The 20,222-nt window shown below is 39.6% G+C and overlaps 1 protein-coding gene across 3 annotated transcripts in view; it reads right to left on the minus strand.

Annotated features, from left to right (window-relative positions):
• CCDC149 (coiled-coil domain containing 149) overlaps window positions 1-20,222 on the minus strand; it is a 54,228-nt gene that overhangs the window by 24,606 nt on the left and 9,400 nt on the right. For all 3 annotated transcript variants that reach the window (XM_058803574.1, XM_058803572.1, XM_058803571.1), the window contains exons 4-6: window positions 7,509-7,616; window positions 1,954-2,070; window positions 410-582 (exon numbers count right to left, since the gene is read on the minus strand). In XM_058803574.1, the coding sequence (XP_058659557.1) occupies window positions 410-582; window positions 1,954-2,070; window positions 7,509-7,616 (398 nt within the window). The remainder of the gene's footprint in view (window positions 1-409; window positions 583-1,953; window positions 2,071-7,508; window positions 7,617-20,222) is intronic.

A 20,222-nucleotide genomic window follows, 5' to 3' on the forward strand; every position in this document is an offset into this window, starting at 1 on the left:
TTATGTCTGTAGCTGTAACTGAGGGTACTCAAAGTCCCTGTTTCCAATTCAAGATTAGTCCACTACAGCTCACTGGGAGTTTCTGAATACAGAAATTTTAATATTCTTGGTTTTGGTGCCATACAGTGATGGGAATAAAAAGGTCTTCTTTTTCCTTGTTTAGCTTTATTTGGGAACATCACTAGCATCTCTGTAGCCAAATACAACATTGGTAATTTCCTGTAGCCTAGATTTCTCAATATTATTTAATGCTTAGTTACAGTATAAACAAAACAGGCAAAACAAATTTCCAAAATCTCTTAACTTTCATACTTGGATATATTTTCTTTAAAGTTTTGTTGTGACTGACTTCCTGATACTCCTATTACAACAGCACACTGTTTTTCTAGGGAAACAGTAATGCACTCACCTGTTCTCCATGCAGAGAGCATCTATGTCAATGATCCTGTTTTCATGTCCTCCTAAGACATGATTCAGCTCTTGGTTCAGTCTGTCAGACTTGTCTTGGTAAACAGAGCGTTCCTCTTTCACATCCTGTAGCTCATCCAGCGCAGCCTGAAGATCATATCTCAGGGTCTCAATCTGAGAAGAAAGGAGAGCTGTATCAGTAAGAGTTTAAACAACAGCTAACATAGGACCCAGCCTGAAAACAGCAACAAGCACATGTTTGAACAGTATTGATTTTGGACAGTCAAAAGTATTTTCAAAGCTCATAACACCAGGTATTTTTCCTCAATTTCATTAACTTGGAGTTAAGTAACTTTACCAGTTAGATTAGTTTGAAAAAATTTCTAGAAAACAATAAATATATAAGAAATCTCAATCTCTACTGTAATTCTGCTCTACAAAGCAAAAGAAATCTCAATCTCTACTGTAATTCTGCTCTACAAACATATTAAGGTGGTTTTATCATATAATTTCCAGGACTCCAGGAATTAAGTCAACAAGCCTTGTCAAAAAGCCTGCAAATGGGAATTTGCACTAATCATGGGACTTGAGCAATGAGGTTCCATAAAGTAAGAACTGAAAAAGTACAAAAATAAGCAATCATGGAGGCAACAGGATGAGCTGTGCTATTAAGCAAAAGAGTGAAGTCCAGTGTGAAAGATATTCAAGGACAAAGAGCTTCAAACTTCCAAGGAGGCAAAACTGAGTGTGAGAAAAGCCTGCAGGGACAGAAGTCTCCATGCACATCCTAGAAAACATAGATAAGCCAGAAAGGACAACAGACCACCATTTAAAAGAGGCTGGGTGATGAACAGAAAGAACACAAGCTTGGTAAGAGAGTTAGCAGGGAGGATCACACTGGAAGAAGACCAACAGCCTTTCCAGTAAGGTACAGTGGAATTGAAGGAAGACTGAAAAACTAGAAATTCCTGATCACAGAATGGCTAATTTAAGTTGGAACTGACACTGGTAGGAATAAGTGTGGGAAAAACTGATAATGCAGAGCTGCAAAATTGTCCAGAAATGTATGTATCAGTGTTAGGGAAAAAGTCTGATGCTGCATGGTAAAGAGTATTCATACAGACTTGAGGAAGGGAAATAGGTCTGATTGAGAATTCTGCAGAAGACAAGAAGAAATAGCTTGGAGGCAGGAGGAAGAGTTCACTAACAACACTTTAACAGAAAATTTGGTTCAGAGGGTATCTTTAGGAGGTACATCAGCCACTGTACACTGTGTTGAATATTTGTAAGAGCCTTCACTAAAGGGTACCTTTTATTGACATTCATTGACAATATCCAATTGTCACAAATTGTTGCTGGACATTAAAAAAAAAAAAAAAAGGAGAATCAATAGTCTAGAGAAAAAATTCCAGAGATTAGGAATTCACTCTAACCACTACTTCCAGCATCAATCAGCTCACAGCCCTTCATACAGAACAGAAATGATTTAGTTACTACTCCAATAGCTCTGGAAAACATGACACTGTATGTCCATTTAATTGCTACCTGCTCTCGAGCCTTCTCCAGCTGCTGAACGAGGTCCTCCCGCTCATGTGCCGCAAAGTGGCGAGCCCCAACTTCATCATCCCCCAGCCTCTGCTTTGCTATGGTCATTCGAAGGAGCTGCCAGGACAAAAACAGAATCTGGTAAGCAAGAAAACATAGGCTGCAGCCACAGAGTATATCTGTATTAGAAAGAGTAAAGCTGCCAGCTTTAGATTTCAGCTCTTCCAGGCCAAACAGCTGCTATTATTTAAATCAGAGGGAGGCTTCTGAGCTGAGGGTCAAATCCAGTTTTTAGTGAAAAAATCCAGTTGAACAGTCAAAGCATCCACAGGAATTCAATCGGACCCCGCAACAACAGTCACCAGAGTTTACAAATTATGAAGGACCAAGAATGTGGTCAATGTTTTTAGGAGTGACAGGAATTAATTCCACTCAGACTAGAACTAGAGAATTATGAGAAAGCCTCTTAGTAAATATGTACATATTAAAATTCTCTGCAGCAGAGAAGTCTTTCCAGTTAATAAAAAGGAACAAAGTGGCTTGTCCAGCTTCATTTTACTGACACTACTTAAAACCCCTCCTGTGCTACATCACTGCAGAATCTGTATTAACAGCTGCTAATACATTCACTTATGCATTATTTTTTAGTCAACTCACAAAAGCTAATTCATGTCAAAAGCAAAAAAATGGGCCAACAACAAAGAGATTTGGCCAAAATGCTCAAGCAGCTAATGAACTTCTGAGCTTGTGACTGCTGAAAACAGTCTGACTTGAATTAATATACATTTACATTTAATATCCAAAGCAAAAAGCAACGACCTTTCAAGGACCATGGAGTATTAAATACCAATCTACACAGCATTCAGCATTTAGAGTTGTTTATACTCAGTACAACTAGGCCTCATCTTTAGGAGCTCCACAGAGACCAGGGAAACCCACCACAATAACCAGTCTGACTTTCCCTGCATCTTTGACTGCACCAAGGAATTAATGCACACCATTATATTGCAGAGTTAGGAAAAAAAATCAATCTTCTGAAGTAGAAGATTGTACATTAAAATCTATCTTTGGTATTTATGGGATGCCAGTCACCATAGCTACAATGTGCCAATTAAAATCCTGCTGATGCAAGACAGACTACCAAAATCATCCTCCCTGCTTATTTCAGCTCCAGTTCAGTGCAAGTCACTGAAGCTAGTACAATGTGTGCTGATAAGAAGTTCATTTGTTCAGAGGAAGTTGTGGCTGCAAAGTAACTGGTTTTGGCAAACTATGCTTCACTATCCCCACAGGTGAAGTGCAAACTACTGCAGAGATAGTAAGGCTGAGTGGATACTAAGAGATATAACTCCTATTAATTTCTTTATCAAAACAAGTCAAAAAGGCAACTAGCAAACCCTAGAATGGCTTCATAGCTATTGGATTTTTTTAAAAGCTAAAGTGCTGATGAACAAAAGGTGTGGTCATGTTATGTCATTTAATTCAGATAAATTAATTTAATTTCTAGAATTTCTCTCTGGTGATAAAGACCACAAAAAACAAATGTAATAACATTTTCAGGTTTCAATCTTGTTCAAAAAACCTGGAAACGAATAGAGGAATCACACTTTATTAATGTCTCCAAAGCCTGCAGCAGAGCAAAACTTCTGCCTAACACTTGGCACCAGGCTGGGAACTGGACCAAAGCTGTCACTCATGCTCTATGACCAACTCTCCTCCAGCCCAGCAGGGGGTGAGGCATAAAATAAAACTGCAAGCAATTAGAACCTGCAAGGTCAAACACACTATCAATAAAAGGAGAACTCTTTATTTACTACCAATTTTGAGGCAAAAAAACCCAAAACCATGAAGTCTTATAAAAAGAATGCTTCAAAATTCCAAACAGATCCCGTAAAAGCAGTATTATTAACATACACAAAATACAGTAAAACATCAATCCATAAAACAACAGAGTGCTTCTTCCAGACAGTTGGCCAATCAGAGAGTTGACAGGGCAGAACAGGCCAAGTCGTTTAATTCTGCATTGCGAATGTCTCATGAGGCAGCACCACCTGCTATAAAATTCTTCCCTGAAAATGCTGTGACCCAAAGAGACACTATTATGCCAGAGGTTTAAGGGTTTATTTTATATATTAATGCTTTGTTATAAACTTTATACACCTGCCCTCTAGCTGCTAGTATTTTTGTTTCTGTCATTCAGAAATCACTGAGGAAAAGACCACTCAACTTCATTTAGGTTAACACTACCCCTCAGGATTCAGCAAACAGTATTCACAGCTGAACAGATTTAAATTAATGGCACCTTCCCAGAGAAAACTCCTGTTTGTCAAGAACCTATAAATTCTTAACTAAAACAGTCCACTGCTGCAAGCACTCTTTTTATTTTAATATCACAGCTTCTTTTTGCATCACTTTCAGCTACAATAATTATTTACAAAATAGCAACACTATATCAGCCCCACAACGCCTAAAAACAGCATCACTGGGATAGGCGCTGTGCAGGGTAGGAGTCCATAAACAATGCCTGCACCAAAGCTGGACACTCCTGATTATCAATAAAACATGCAGAAAGAAAAGGGAAACAAGCACAACCAATTCTCCATGGAAGGCAGAAACCATTGTGTTTAGCCACAGTCACAGCAATTGTCTTCACCACGTTATCTTACAAAATCTTAAAATGTGGACCAGAACTTGCAAATGTGCTACCTGAAGTCCCAGCTGTGCCCAAACACACACACCCCATTTAACACTTCTCCCTGTTGCTGCATGAAGGATTGTCTGCCTGGCAATAAGGAGCTGACAGTAACACCGCAGCCATTGTTCCCAAGCACCTTGCTCTCGCTCAGCATTGCTCCTGGCAGCTTACAACAGCAATTCTTTGCGTGGGTAGGCATTCAGGTAAAGGCAACTGAGTCATCTTGTCTTGCAGAAGTCTCCAGTTTCTCTTAAGCTTTCCATTTTTACTCCTTCACATGAGAGAATGAAATATTTTAACTATTTCCTTATATGTTTTAGTAATTGTTTCCGAGCATTGCTGCCACAGCATTAGGAAGGAAAAAGATTTACAAATAACTACCATAAAGATAGAAGAGTTTTCATGTGTCAGAACTTGTGAGATTGTGATCAATCATAAAAATGAATAGCCTTAGATATCTGTCACTAGAATGCTGCAGTCTAACTATTGCTGTATTTTTCAAACTGCAGCAACAAATCCTTCCAGAGACAGTCTGAACAAGTTTTATTATTTGCGCCAACAAAATTTTACTTGAAATGAGAGGAAAAAATTATTCCAGTTAAACCAAATGCAAGTAATTTGTTATTGCCTGATGATGTGTTTAACATGATTTCAACAAGTAAAAGATCTCCGGCTCAAGGTTTTCCAGCTAATCCAAGTGACTGTATCCTACTTGTAGGAAACATTAAAGTGGTGAAAAACAAGCCAAGCCATCAAAACATTTCTTTATCAATAGAACTAATGTGTGATATTTAAAGAGGGTGTTTTTTTTCTTTTTTAGTCCTGCAAAGCTCTTGCCACTCAGTGACAAAGCCTGCATGAGTCACCCCTGCTCAGACACAGGCAGAATTGTTCATCCATAAGCAGCTTCACTTGCTGCAAAAGCAGCTGTTTGTTCATCTCTTGCCAGAAGTAAGGCTGACGTAGACCAGCTGGGCAGGATGCCCTCCCTCACTTTGGAAAAAGCAGTGAGAAGAATGCAGGGGAAAAAATGTAAGAACAAGCAAATTATTATGGGTTTTTTTGTTGTTTTTGTATATACCATGCATTATCTGGACTCCAGTGCCAGAGGTAGCCCAGCTGCCAGTACAGAAGAACTGATGAGCAGAAGAGAATGGCTTTGTGAACAAGCCTAGAACTTTATCACTGAAGCTTGTAGGGAGAGAAATCTGACACAGGAGGAGAGTGTTAAATCCCTCAGAGAGATGGCAATGCTTTTTTAGGCACTTTGAAAACCAGCAACCTGACACTAAAATAAGCTCTATTTCTCATTTACTCGGAGAGTGAAGAATGTGCTCCAAAAATGAAAATCCTAGTCTAAATTAATCTGTGTCTGATGCAGCTCTTTCCTCCCACTCTGTATTTAGTGATGCACTATTTTGTGCCTTTCAGAGAAAGGCACACTGGGCAGAATAACCCCTTTTGTACTTTTCCATTCATTTTGAGGATCATGAATTTAAATTCAAGCTGAGAATACAGATGTCACGAACATAACTAGCTAATACCATGTTAACCCACAAAGGTGAATCTAAACAGTGCCAGTTCAGGCACAAAGAAGGAGGCTCTGTGTTACCAAGATCATATATTGTCACAAGGAACTACAAGAGGTACATAACCTTGATATTTAAATGTGTTGCAGTTTTCCTACCTTTGTTTTCTGTTTGTACTTACAAGCCCTTGCTATCTGTTCAGGACTGGCTTGGGAAAGGCTGTGGGGCATAATATTGGTACTGGAGAACTGAAAGGCACTGACTTCTAAAACAGTAACATGCAAATGAAAATAAACAGTCAAAAATCTGGTCTTTGAAGAGTTGAGCAAGTTTTGCTGACTGCTATGTATACTACAAAATCAGGTTTCACTTGAACCTTTCCCCGCTCTATGAAGACCTTGAAGGGAGGTCTTTGTGACAAACAGTGAAAAAACTTGCATTATCACAATATACTTATGTTTAAAAGAAAATAAATAAAATAAACTTAAATGAGAAAAGACAAATCCCATCTGAATAATTAAAAGCCGTAATTTTTATTTAAATTTTAAAATGCCATAATTTTAAAATGGTAGTTGAGGGAGGGAAGCTATCATTATTTGTTTCAATTTTTTACTTTGTTAACCACCTTGACTCTCCAATTCAACTTCTCACTAGTTTGATCTCTGAATGTACTTTTGCATAAAGCTCCAGCTGTGAGTGTTACACACATTTGGCTTGACTTTAAATATTTCAATTAATGGAGACAACAGGAGTTTGATTAATACCAAATGGCAGATTTTGAGCAATGTTCCATATAACTTGCTAAATTTAGCAATGAAATAAATTGGTTATGTAAGGGTAACGGGATGAGGGCTTAATAGAAAGCTCACTATACATGTTTCTGATCAACTACTCCAGATTTTTTTAAGAGAAAAATTACGCTCCTTCGGCATCTACTAAAATTTTGCAGTTCAGTACAAAAACCTGGAAATTATCACACGTAGAACTCATGCTTATCTGTACTTATTTGTAAGAGGAAAGACCAATAATAAAATACAGGGGTTTTTTTTTCCAAAAAAGAAAGGAACATAGAAAGCATTAAAGCAAGGCTAAATACAAAATACATTGTGTTAAGGACAACAGAGCAAAAGCAACATACAAAAATACATAGTAAGATGCACTCACTGGTATCCTTTACAGCTTCTGTAGTTACACTGATCTAAGCTCTCTTGTATTATAAAAGTATTCTAGAAGTTCTGTAACCCATTATTTTATTTGTTTTCCTAAGAAGTAAATGCAAAACTCTAGCCCAGTTAACACATTCCATGCCATTTACTGGCAGTTTGTAATACCTTATTGTCCCCTTGTACTTCTCCCAGTCTCTGCTGAAGCTCTCCAATCTCTTCTCCAAGATGTTTATTTCGATCTTGAGCCTCACTCAATAGTTGAGCAAGATTTGCCTAGAAAAGGAATAAACATCAGTCAGAAGTCAGTGTCTGTGGAGAGAAGTGTAAGTAGTGCTTGAAAAGAAACCCTTGAATTACTCCTTATCCGCCAACAATCTTTACTTTTATTGTTGGTGGTACCCAGACTTCATGCTTCATTACAGAGATAACAAGAAAAGTCACCTGGGTTCCTTTATCTTTCTATATAGCAGAAAATACATACAGCATGAGTGCATACAGACTCCCAGAACAGCACACAAACCCCAAATGAGACGAAGTGAAAACCTCTATGCTGGTTCCAGTATCGTGGCTGGTGGGAAGAATTCAATTCAGAATACTGTGACAATATTTATACAAAGCTACCAAAATAATAGTTTTAAACTTGCATATAATTAGACAAAAGGCACAGCTGAGAAAGAATTATGATACAATGAAAGTCCTTAATAGCATCTAGAGCAGATTTCCAGCCAGTAAAGAGGCTGTCAGCCAAAGTCCCTGACCCTGTATGGAGCTATACCATGGATACCTACTACTGCAAAACTTCAAATATGACCTGATTTTTGTTGTTAGGTACCACCTAGATTCTGGAAAAAGAGAGGTGAAAGCTGGAGTTTAAAACCCAGCCACTGCTCCCCACCCAATAATCCAAGTTAAAAGCAGTCATTCACATTAACCTACTAAGTTAGCAGGGCAAGCTGTCTGGTTTATGATCTTACAATTTAATTACAGCAGTTTGATCACTAACCAAAAAATAAATGCAATCTGCTCTTTTCCTATATATGCTCCCTGAAAATGAGCAAATAGTACAGGTAAATTTATTCAATTTTTACCCTAAAAACGTCTCATAAATACACAAACATTGACTCAACACAGGAAAAGCCTACCAGTGACAGCTTTTCTAAGAGAGTTAGAATCATAGTGGCTAAGGTGCAACATTTCAAGACATTGCCTATGGACAGCTCAGTGTGTCATCCATTGCCAAATAGCTCAAGAATATGAAAAGAAATTTAAAAAGAATTTTGGATCTTCTAAGTATGACTTAGTAAAGCCTCATGTATCAGTCAGTATCTCTGAGCCACCCTTACACATACTCCCTGCATTTGAGGCCAATGCATTAACTGACTGTAATTCATCAAGTGACTGTTCCTAGCTCTCTTTTGGTATTTTAGGTTTAGTTCCAGATTCCCTACCTGCTGTGCTTTTCTTTCAACTCCCCCATTTTTTTATTCTGACATCTCTCTTTTTCAATCTGACTCTTTTACCCAGTGATTCTACTACCACTTGAGTCTCATAGGATGTTTTCATGAATTTTATCTTTACAATTCATACACTGTCAAATCAATAAGGTATCTGATAGCCATTACTGCAATCCTGCTCCTTGTTCACTAACAACTGCTATTTCTACATATCCTGCTTTACATTTAAGAGAACTATTAAGAAGAATGTATGAATGTGAATAGTAAGGAACATAGCTGTGCATTCATACAACCATTTGCAGGATTAGACTATTAAGGTACCATCAAGTAGAACTTTTGTATATTACTACTGAAGAAGATAACTCCAAATTCCAATTGGTCTAAATTAGTAATAGCTTCAAACTTTTAAACAGAAAAAATAACTCAAGAAACTGACAACATCCTACCTGATGAACAAGAAGCCTAAAGTCACTGCTACTTTTAGCTTCTGTACTTCTGATGCTTTGAGACCAAAAGTTCAGAAGAAAGTAAAATTTCACACCATTTTGGAAGAAATTAAAGCATTTTTTAACTACTAACAAACCTTGGGACTGCAATAAATAATTTTGGGAAAGAGTGTAATAGCAAAAGAACCCCTATAAATAGCCAATTTATAGCCAATACAGGACTAAAATTAAGCTCCTTCTAATTTTATTTTCAAGACAACAACCATTCAAGCAATACAAAAGATTCCTCATGTATGCTTTGGTGGACAGATCTTTTTCCTACCTCTTAAACAAACTGGATAATAGTCATTCACAGGATGAATGAATCAAGGAGCTTCAGAACACATTCAATCAATGGTTTTGAAAAGTACTTCTTAATGGCCGTTTAAAAGAAAGAAAACAAAGAACCCATGTTTGCAGGAAATTGTATTTAAACTGAAGTATCTATGGCTACTGCTTAGATGCAATTTTTTATTTTTTTAAAGAAAGTTGACTTTCAATAAAGCCTGCATTAGTAAAAAGGAATATGATTTGCACAAACCTCTCTGAAATACCTCTATTTATAAAGCTCCTTTTTATGATGAATTGGCACAACTCTTAACACTGCAATAGCACATGTAATTTCAACACCTGGAAAGAACTCAATCTCACTAATCAGTGTTTACAACTGTAACACCAGGATTTCAGCAGTCTGTAGTTAAAACCTGGCTCACAGTAACGGCAGGAAAGGCATTACCATGCCTATACTAAATCTTCCTGCTCAGATTTATTTCCTTTAAAACCATTTCTCTGGGGTTGCAATTCTATGCTGAATTTTATTTGTCAGCCATATAAACGACTTAACGTGATAAAAACCTTTATACTCACGACAGAGGTTTTGGAAGAAACTTGAAACAAAGACTTTTAGACACCAAAATAAACCAGCTTTTTTTGACCATGCCAAGAGCATTACAATGAGCTAAGTACAGATTTGCTCCCTCCTGCAAGCCTTGTATTGTACTTCTATTAAACTGAAACAACCAAGCTATGTCACAGAAGTAGTCTCCAGCAATTACTCATTTCCCTGGCTAAGGGGTTCCATACAATGTATAATTTAGACTGTTACGAGTTTCAAAGGTTTTAGCAAGACCTTATTAAAGCTCTTGGTTAAATATGGATAGATGGAGAAACATTTGATTTTTCAAAGTGCTCTATTAGGCTTAAGAACAGCCAGCCAAGAGGATATATTGATAGATAACCTGGACTTGGTACCATTTCTTTGGCATAAATAGAAAAACATACCATATGCTTGAAAGATGATAAAACTAACAATGGAGGACTGCCTTAGTGTACCTGCAAGCACATATTTTTTGAGGAAAGTGGAGAAATTTATGCAAAGGCGATGGCAATTCATTTTTCCATTTGGCAATTTCTTTTCAATATTCATAGAACAAACACAGAATTCACTCAGAAATCCAAGATTAGTTACTTCAACAGACAATAAAATTCATATCATTTACCCATGTAACAGAGAACAACTCCCTGTAAATTAGCCAAATTCAACTTCTCTAAAGTCAATTTCTTCAAGAGTTTCTTTTGATTTCAGGTGAAATCTTTAAAAGACTCCTGAAACTGTGAAAGACTGTACTTCTTTCACTCACACTACATAAAACTAACTCTAAAGTACTGATGAAGAGAGGTTTCTGAGGCATGAATAAAGAAGGGAAAGATGCAGAGGTATCTTTCTGCTGCCTCATTTTGTCTTCCCTCTGCAGGAGTGGAAACTGTTTCTCCTACCCTCTTCTCAATGCAGCTGTTTCTAATACAAAATAACAAGTATTGCTTCAGCCCCCTCTCTGTAGCTGGCCAGTATCAGACAAGCTTCCAGAGCTCCAGCCACATTCCATTTCTGGCAGGTTCTCTGGAGCCTCTGCAGCACAACAAGCTATTGGTTTTATATGCATCTGTTATGGGAAGCTTGCATGTATCACAGACTCAAAGAATAGCTGGAAGGGATTCATATTGATAAGGATCAGCAAGTCCAACTGCCTGTACCTCACAGGACTGCCCCAGAAGGAAGGCACATCCTTTGAGTGTTGGCCAGATGCTGCCTGAACTCTGGCAGGCTGGTGCTGTGGCCACTTCCCAGAGAAACCTGTTCAAGTGCCCAACCACCTTCTCAGTGGCACATGATGTGAGCACTGTCTAAATTCCCACTGCAGTGCTAATAATACATTGTGCCCATATTCCTTTTCCTCTGACCAAATGCATATGCAACCACAGCCAACAATCCCATCAGAAGCTAAGAAAAAAGGAGAATAAGATGGCTCTGAGAGTGCCAAGTGGGAAGCATGTACCTTTATTACATAAAGAAAAAAAAAAAAGCATGATAGATCAGAACAGACCAGAAAGTCAATGCTTCAGTGGGATGGGACTACAGACCTCCTCATTTTCGACTTAGGCTTTGTTAAAATTTACAAGAACATTTTTGGGGACACAAGGTGGAAAAGAACTTTAGCTACAGATGAGGGTCAAAAAATACTGACAAAAATGTCTAGAAACACTTATTAACATAAGCCAGTAAATACCTGTCCGGCAGCAACTGACCTCTGCTCACTAGTGACCAATGGCCTGATGAGAAAACACGTAACTCCAAATAGTCATCCCTGACATTATGCACTGCACTGGAGTTTGGCTCCTTTAATCATTTGGCAAATCTAGCTACACATACACACAGAGTTAGTTTTCTTCACTGCACTTTAAAAATGATGGATAGTGACACTCTTTAACACAGCTCTCAATTCTTTTGCACATAAATCTTATCCAACACTTAAAAAAGGGAATAAAAAAATTTAACTTTTTGCCTTTAGGGTACTCCCTGAAAAAGTAATATGGGAAGGGGGAAGAAGGGGAAATTTCCAACATACCTTTACAGTTTAGAAGTATTTAAATACAAACATTCCTATTCTGCAATTTACAGTCTTTTACGTTTGTTCCTGCCACACCCACAAACAAAGAAGAACACTGAATTATAGGTCTGACAGAAAAAGGTTTGATGAAACATTCAGCACACTTGATGGGTGTGATCACAAATTTAAGTGCAGTTTCTCCTCCAATGAATTAATCTGATTGCAATAGCTGAATTAATACAGAAAAACCTGTTTTACTTACCAACTACCACTGTTCACTCCAAGATATGGGAACTGATGATTGCCCTTAGGACTAGCTTCCTTGCAATAAAATCCCAAAATTATTGTATTTTTCTCTTTAAGATGAAAAACTAGAGAAGACTTTTAAAATTACAGATCCTGGGTATACAAACCAGAATACACTTAATATGGGTCATATTTTCATGCTGAAAAACAACATAAAAAATCAAAGCTTTGTCAAGCAGTCACTTAACATAGAAGATGAGAAGAAAATCCTCTCCTAAATATTTTGAACTTCTGAAGATATCCTAAACTTTGAGATAATGCATAAAAATAATCAAAATCCCTTAAACATTTGGGTGTTGTAATTAATTGACAGAATATTTGTTGAGAGTACTCAGGTTCAGAGGTGTGCAGAAGTGTCTCTCTATTCCATTAAGGTAAGACACAGCAACCAGAGAAATTGTACACATCAGGCCTGAGGGACTACCACATCTATTAGAATGAGCATTTCTTCTCTCCTAGACTTCACTGGTGGCCTTGGCAGCATTGGGTTAATGGTTGGACTCGATCATCTTAGAGATCTCTTGCAATCTAAATGATTCTATAATTCTGTGTTAGTGCAAAACCTATTTGTTGAAGAAACAAAGGTGTCACTTCACAAAGCATGACTCCTAGTGTGGCTGACAAGTTCTAGGTTTTACATACTACCACCTGCCCCGACCAATAGAATAGAAGATCTCAGAGTCCAGAAACAAAAATCTATCAACTGGCTATGCTCTTGGAGCTGGCACATTTTGAAATCCATGGGAATATTGTTTTCTGTGTGTTGCAAGGACAAACAATGTCACTGTTTTCCAACTGCTACCTCATGCTAGGGGAGTCAAACACATGCACCTACAAACCAAAGCAAAGTGCACCGGTCCACATTTGGCACATGCATAATGTTTTTCATCTTCAAGCACCTTGTAGAGAGGAAGAAATCACATTAATCTTCACAGCACCACTGTGAGATAAATACAAAATTATTCCTTACCCTGTAGTGTATTTTATCCCCAGATTTTATCTCATAGGACTCTGAACGCAGCGTTTGCACCTTAACACAAGGCTACCAAAACTTAGTGAATTCATTAATTTACAAGAAATAGCCACATTAGCCATTATTTATGATCATGTCATGAACAGTCATAAGGTAATCCCTGAAGTTTGTTTCAGAAGTGAATTGTGAGAGCTGAGTACATTGAGCTAGAAGCCAGAAGTGAAATGGATCAAAATGGGTCCATTTGTGGTATGTCACAGCATAATCCTGTCTGGAACCTCTGCTCTTTCTGATGTTATGCCTGCCCAAAAATGTCATGCCCACGGACACATTCATTAGCAGGAGACAAGCTGTCTGGCCAACATCTCAGTGAGTGGGTACCATGCTGCTGTGATACCAAGGGCCCTTGAAGCAGTCAGAATGTTGGTTTGAATGAATCACCTTGGGATATCCATGGATAACTGTAACAGCATTAAGAGCTGTGACCTTCAGGTTCTCTGGTGGGCCTTTTTGGCTGGTAGGAAGATTAACCATCAAGCTGTGTTCTGTACCAGGAATACATCACCCTTACATTATGGGACTCGGTATTAGGAGCCTCAAATATGGTTATCTATGACCATGGGATCCTCTCTAAGGCTCAGCAGCTGCTTGGGAGACGCAGGATCCATTTGACTACATGAGACAAAAGTACCTTTGCCAGTAGGCTGGAGAGCTTTACTCTCGAAATTATGTGGGAGGGAATAAGGAAGCTTAGGATAGGGTGGGCAAGGCAAGAGACTGGGATAATGGGAAGAGAAAGGACTTAGCAACTCACAAAGCAACTGAGCTGAAGTGCAATTCCTTTGACCACAGGCATGTACAGAAGGAGACTACCATAGAACAAACCTGTAGGAAAGCTCTAAGACTGTACCACAGAACCAGCACACTCTGATGCCCCTCCAAGGTCTCTAACACATGCAGCAGGGGGAATAAAGAAGAGGAGTTTGAACACTGTGTGCAGTTACAAGGTTACAGACTCTGGGATCATGGAGAATCAGTGGCATAGCTCACACAACTGGAGTGCTGTAATGAAGGGATGCAGGCTCCTTAGAAAGGACAGCAAGAAGGTGAGGAAGGGTCTTGCCCCCTCACCCTTTTTTCTGTGAGAGTGCTCAAACACTGGAACAGATTGCCCGGAGAGGCTGTGGAGTCACAGAGAATCAAAACCATACTGAAAATGGGCAACCTGCTCTAGGTGGTCGTGTTTGAGCAAGAAGATTGGACTGGTTGACCTCAAGAGCTGTCTTCCCACTTTAACTCTTCTGTGGTCTCGCGGCGTTCAGTTCCATTGAATTTGATTCCTTATATACTTAAAAAATTTGATTCCTTATACACTTAAAATATACACTAAGACCTCCCCAGTGACATATGCATTGCAACTTTACTCTTGACACACAGCCCCAGCGCAAACCCACTATATCCAACTGAGTGATCTCACTGAGACCAAATTAAGGAAAGCATATTTAGGACTGTGACCCCACACAGTTGTTTTCCTAACCATGCATTTTACTTTATCTTTGTTTATTCAAAGGATCTCATTTGTATTAAAAGAACTTCCATTTCATATAGAAGGTTGAAGGATTCACTGATTTGTTATTTTAATGGCAAAGCTTCTCCCAAACTGAAGCTATACTGAAAATTTAAGCAATGTAGTTGAAAATAACATGCAGTATATACTAAGCTATAAATCCAAACTACATTTTTTTCTTTAAGTTGTAAAAAGAGTGCAGCAAGACTGGCCAACAGATACCTAGTAAATTTCCATTAAAATGTCCTGTATCACAGATAATGCATATAAATACATACCACTGCAGAACTGCAGAATGGTAGAATTTCTATTTATATAGGATGCTCAGCAGATGCTATGTATACAGAGAAATATTTTAACATGTCTTTCAAAACGGGAAGTGTTCACCATTGTGCTGGCTTCAGCTGGAGTAGAGTTAATTTTCTTCACAGTGGCTGATATGGGGCTATGCTTTAGATTTGAGCTGAACATAGGGCCGATACTATGGAGATGCTTTTGTTCTTGGTGAGCAGGATTTACACAGAGCCAAGGCCTTTTCTGCTTTTTGTACTGCTGTGCTGGCAAGGAAGCTGGGGGTACATGGGAGGTTGGGAGGAGACACAGCCAGGACAGGTGACCCAAACCAACCAAAGGGACCATGGCCACACCATGTGACATCACGCTCAGCGTATAAAGTGGGGGGAAGAAAGAGGAAAGGGGATGGAGGGGGGTGTTTGGCGTGATGGCATTTGTCTTCCCAAGTATTCATTATGCTTGAAAGGGCCCTGCTCTCCCAGGGTTGGGTGAACACCATGCCTGCCCATGGAAGTCATGAAAGAATTCTTTGTTTTGTTTTGCTTTGCTTGTGTTAGCAGCTTTTAGCTTTTCCTATAAAATTGTCTTTATCTTGACCCACAAGTTCTGTAGCTTTTACCCTTCTGAGTCTCTTTTTGATCACCCTGGTGAGGCTGCATGGGCCTTGGCTGCTGGCTGGGATTAAACCATTACAAACATGCCTAAACTAATTTTAACATAAAACACACTCTTCCTAATTAGTACTGTCCTGAAACATTTCACCCCTCTGTTACTTATCCAAAAATTACTCTACACCTGACACCATAAGACATTATAAAACTACCTTCAACCACATAGGCATGAGGGGCCAGGAAAATACTGACAGCTCTCAAGCTGTGAACAACTAATGGTGAAACATCTACAGTAGAAATAGAGATTTCCCTAGCACTGTTTCTCATTTTCTGCTTCTGCTGGTTGGCAGAATGTGACACACACAGAGCAATCTTTGGATAGAATAATCATAGTATCATAGAATTGTTTCATTTGGAATAGATCCGAGATGCAAACACAGCTTTGAGCAGGAAAACACTACAGAACACTGCATGTTAAGATACCTTTAAATAACAATTTTACAAAACCAGATTTTGAGTTAGCTGCTTGCTGACAGAAAATGCCTGGTTACATGATATTTCCATAAAAACCATGAAAATTCTGTGCTGGAAAACAGGATGAGAAGGCATGGTGGAAAACAAAACATTTTAAACAGTCACCAAACATAATCAATAATAAAGGGGAAAAATGAAGATAAGGAGAAGACAGTAGCAATTCCAACCCACCTATTACATTTAAGGTTCTAGACTGGAATTTCAATAATAAGCAGTAATTTCTCAGTTGTGGCAAACCAATGCAACAGATAGCAAACTGTTAAGTATATAGTGTTTTCATCTTATTTCTGACCATGAAAACAGTATGCACTTTTGTGTTGTGTGGAATTCATTTGAGGATCAGGGTCTCCTTTCATAAAGTGACTGAGGTCACAAACTTCTCCCAGCAGGCTTCTAGGGTTCCAGGAAAAAAGGGAATGGAAGAAGTACAAAAGCAAGAGAGAACTTCCCTCCTTCTTAGACAAAAAAATGCTAAGAAATGTTTGTATGGTGATAATGGAAAAATATTCATAACTTTCTTTTATTATTCTCTAATGCATTTCTCAAAGCAAAACTATACTCTTCTTCAGAAAGGTTACACTAACTACTCTAGGTTATCCACCTTGTATACCACAGACACATTTCTCAGGAAAATAGAAACTCAAGAAATACACTAACAGTCTACTACTGCACAACCCAAAATGTATATTGTGCTGGGGGGAACCTATCAATGACCCCATTTCCTTCCTTCCTTCCTTCCTTCCTTCCTTCCTTCCTTCCTTCCTTCCTTCCTTCCTTCCTTCCGACACTTCCTTCCGACACTTCCTTCCGACACTTCCTTCCGACACTTCCTTCCGACACTTCCTTCCGACACTTCCTTCCTTCCTTCCTTCCGACACTTCCTTCCGACACTTCCTTCCTTCCGACACTTCCTTCCTTCCTTCCTTCCTTCCTTCCTTCCTTCCTTCCTTCCTTCCTTCCTTCCTTCCTTCCTTCCTTCCTTCCTTCCGACACTTCCTTCCTTCCGACACTTCCTTCCTTCCTTCCTTCCTTCCTTCCTTCCTTCCTTCCTTCCTTCCGACACTTCCTTCCGACACTTCCTTCCGACACTTCCTTCCTTCCTTCCGACTCTTCCTTCCTTCCTTCCTTCCTTCCTTCCTTCCTTCCTTCCTTCCTTCCTTCCTTCCGACACTTCCTTCCGACACTTCCTTCCTTCCGACACTTCCTTCCGACACTTCCTTCTGACACTTCCTTCCTTCCTTCCTTCCGACACTTCCTTCCTTCCTTCCGACACTTCCTTCCTTCCTTCCTTCCTTCCTTCCTTCCTTCCTTCCTTCCTTCCTTCCGACACTTTCTTCCTTCCTTCCTTCCTTCCTTCCTTCCTTCCTTCCTTCCTTCCTTCCTTCCTTCCTTCCTTCCTTCCGACACTTCCTTCCTTCCGACACTTCCTTCCTTCCTTCCGACACTTCCTTCCTTCCTTCCTTCCGACACTTCCTTCCTTCCTTCCTTCCTTCCTTCCTTCCTTCCTTCCTTCCTTCCTTCCTTCCTTCCTTCCTTCCTTCCGACACTTCCTTCCTTCCTTCCGACACTTCCTTCCGACACTTCCTTCCGACACTTCCTTCCTTCCTTCCGACACTTCCTTCCGACACTTCCTTCCTTCCTTCCTTCCTTCCTTCCTTCCGACACTTCCTTCCGACACTTCCTTCCGACACTTCCTTCCGACACTTCCTTCCTTCCGACACTTCCTTCCGACACTTCCTTCCTTCCTTCCTTCCTTCCTTCCTTCCTTCCTTCCTTCCTTCCTTCCGACACTTCCTTCCTTCCTTCCTTCCTTCCTTCCTTCCTTCCTTCCTTCCTTCCTTCCGACACTTCCTTCCGACACTTCCTTCCGACACTTCCTTCCGACACTTCCTTCCTTCCTTCCGACACTTCCTTCCTTCCTTCCTTCCTTCCTTCCTTCCTTCCGACACTTCCTTCCTTCCGACACTTCCTTCCGACACTTCCTTCTGACACTTCCTTCCTTCCTTCCTTCCTTCCGACACTTCCTTCCTTCCTTCCGACACTTCCTTCCTTCCTTCCGACACTTCCTTCCTTCCTTCCTTCCTTCCTTCCGACACTTTCTTCCTTCCTTCCTTCCTTCCTTCCTTCCTTCCTTCCTTCCTTCCTTCCTTCCTTCCTTCCTTCCTTCCTTCCGACACTTCCTTCCTTCCGACACTTCCTTCCTTCCGACACTTCCTTCCTTCCTTCCGACACTTCCTTCCTTCCTTCCTTCCTTCCGACACTTCCTTCCTTCCTTCCTTCCTTCCTTCCTTCCTTCCTTCCTTCCTTCCTTCCTTCCTTCCTTCCTTCCTTCCTTCCGACACTTCCTTCCTTCCGACACTTCCTTCCTTCCTTCCGACACTTCCTTCCGACACTTCCTTCCTTCCTTCCTTCCTTCCTTCCTTCCTTCCTTCCTTCCTTCCTTCCGACACTTCCTTCCGACACTTCCTTCCTTCCTTCCTTCCTTCCTTCCTTCCTTCCTTCCTTCCTTCCTTCCTTCCTTCCGACACTTCCTTCCGACACTTCCTTCCGACACTTCCTTCCTTCCGACACTTCCTTCCTTCCGACACTTCCTTCCTTCCTTCCGACACTTCCTTCCGACACTTCCTTCCTTCCTTCCTTCCTTCCTTCCTTCCTTCCTTCCTTCCTTCCTTCCTTCCTTCCTTCCGACACTTCCTTCCTTCCGACACTTCCTTCCTTCCGACACTTCCTTCCTTCCGACACTTCCATCCGACACTTCCTTCCTTCCTTCCGACACTTCCTTCCTTCCTCTGCTATCTAGCATGAATACCTACCTTCCCCAGGAAAAAAAAATGACTCCTAGGTAGACTATTAAAGGTTTTCAAGGCACTTAAGACAAATTGCCAAAACTTAATACAATCACAGCTTCTGAATTTAGACTGAATTTGGCTAGTATTTTAGAAACAAGTGTCAGTTTTATTTGTTTTGAAAGATGAAAGGTGAATTAGAAGAGCTATGGGACGGCAAATCTCCCTTCCTACTTATCCTTCTGTAATGATCCATACACTGCTTTGGTTTTTTTCTTTCAACTGGATATTTCTCAGCAACACTCAGAATGCACAAACTTGTATCTGGTCATAAAGTTTTATTAGAATTCTGTTGAAATAACAGAATTGCAAATAAATTATGCTAAATAATGAGGAAGTTAAATGATTCTACACTGAGGCACTGACTTCTTGGCAGCTATTTGTTTAAGTGCCTGAAGGAGTAATTATATTGCCTCTGGAAGTTTAGTTTAAAGCAACCAAAACCCTAAGCCGTAAAATTTTAAGCAAATAGCAAGAACTACATGCAAACTCTCAGGGAAAGGGTTATGAGTAAAACTTCTGATCCATTAAAAGAATGCAATAACCATGTTTTAAACATAGTTAAAAGACTTCCAAAACTAGCAATTACAGCAACAATTTTGTTCTTTTAGGTTGTCCTCATCTCCCTGCTCCAGGCACTGAGTTTTGGGTGCCATTTTTCTCTAAAAATTAAGATAATTTTAAGATGTGACAACCAACATTCTGCAACAGGGACACACTATGTAGATATCCAGGAACAAAAATGCATGCGAGCAAGCAAAAAGTTTTTCAGGGGAATAATAAAATGCAATTATCATTGTTTTACCACTTTAACTCATAGAGCCAAGTGGCCTGGGAGAATACTTAATGGAAAACAGCCCTCACAACAATAAATTAACAATTATGGAAAGCAGACAATGCATTTCCAGCTTACTTTTAAGT

Source organism: Ammospiza caudacuta, chromosome 4, assembly GCF_027887145.1.
Source record: "Ammospiza caudacuta isolate bAmmCau1 chromosome 4, bAmmCau1.pri, whole genome shotgun sequence".
Lineage (NCBI taxonomy): Eukaryota > Metazoa > Chordata > Aves > Passeriformes > Passerellidae > Ammospiza > Ammospiza caudacuta.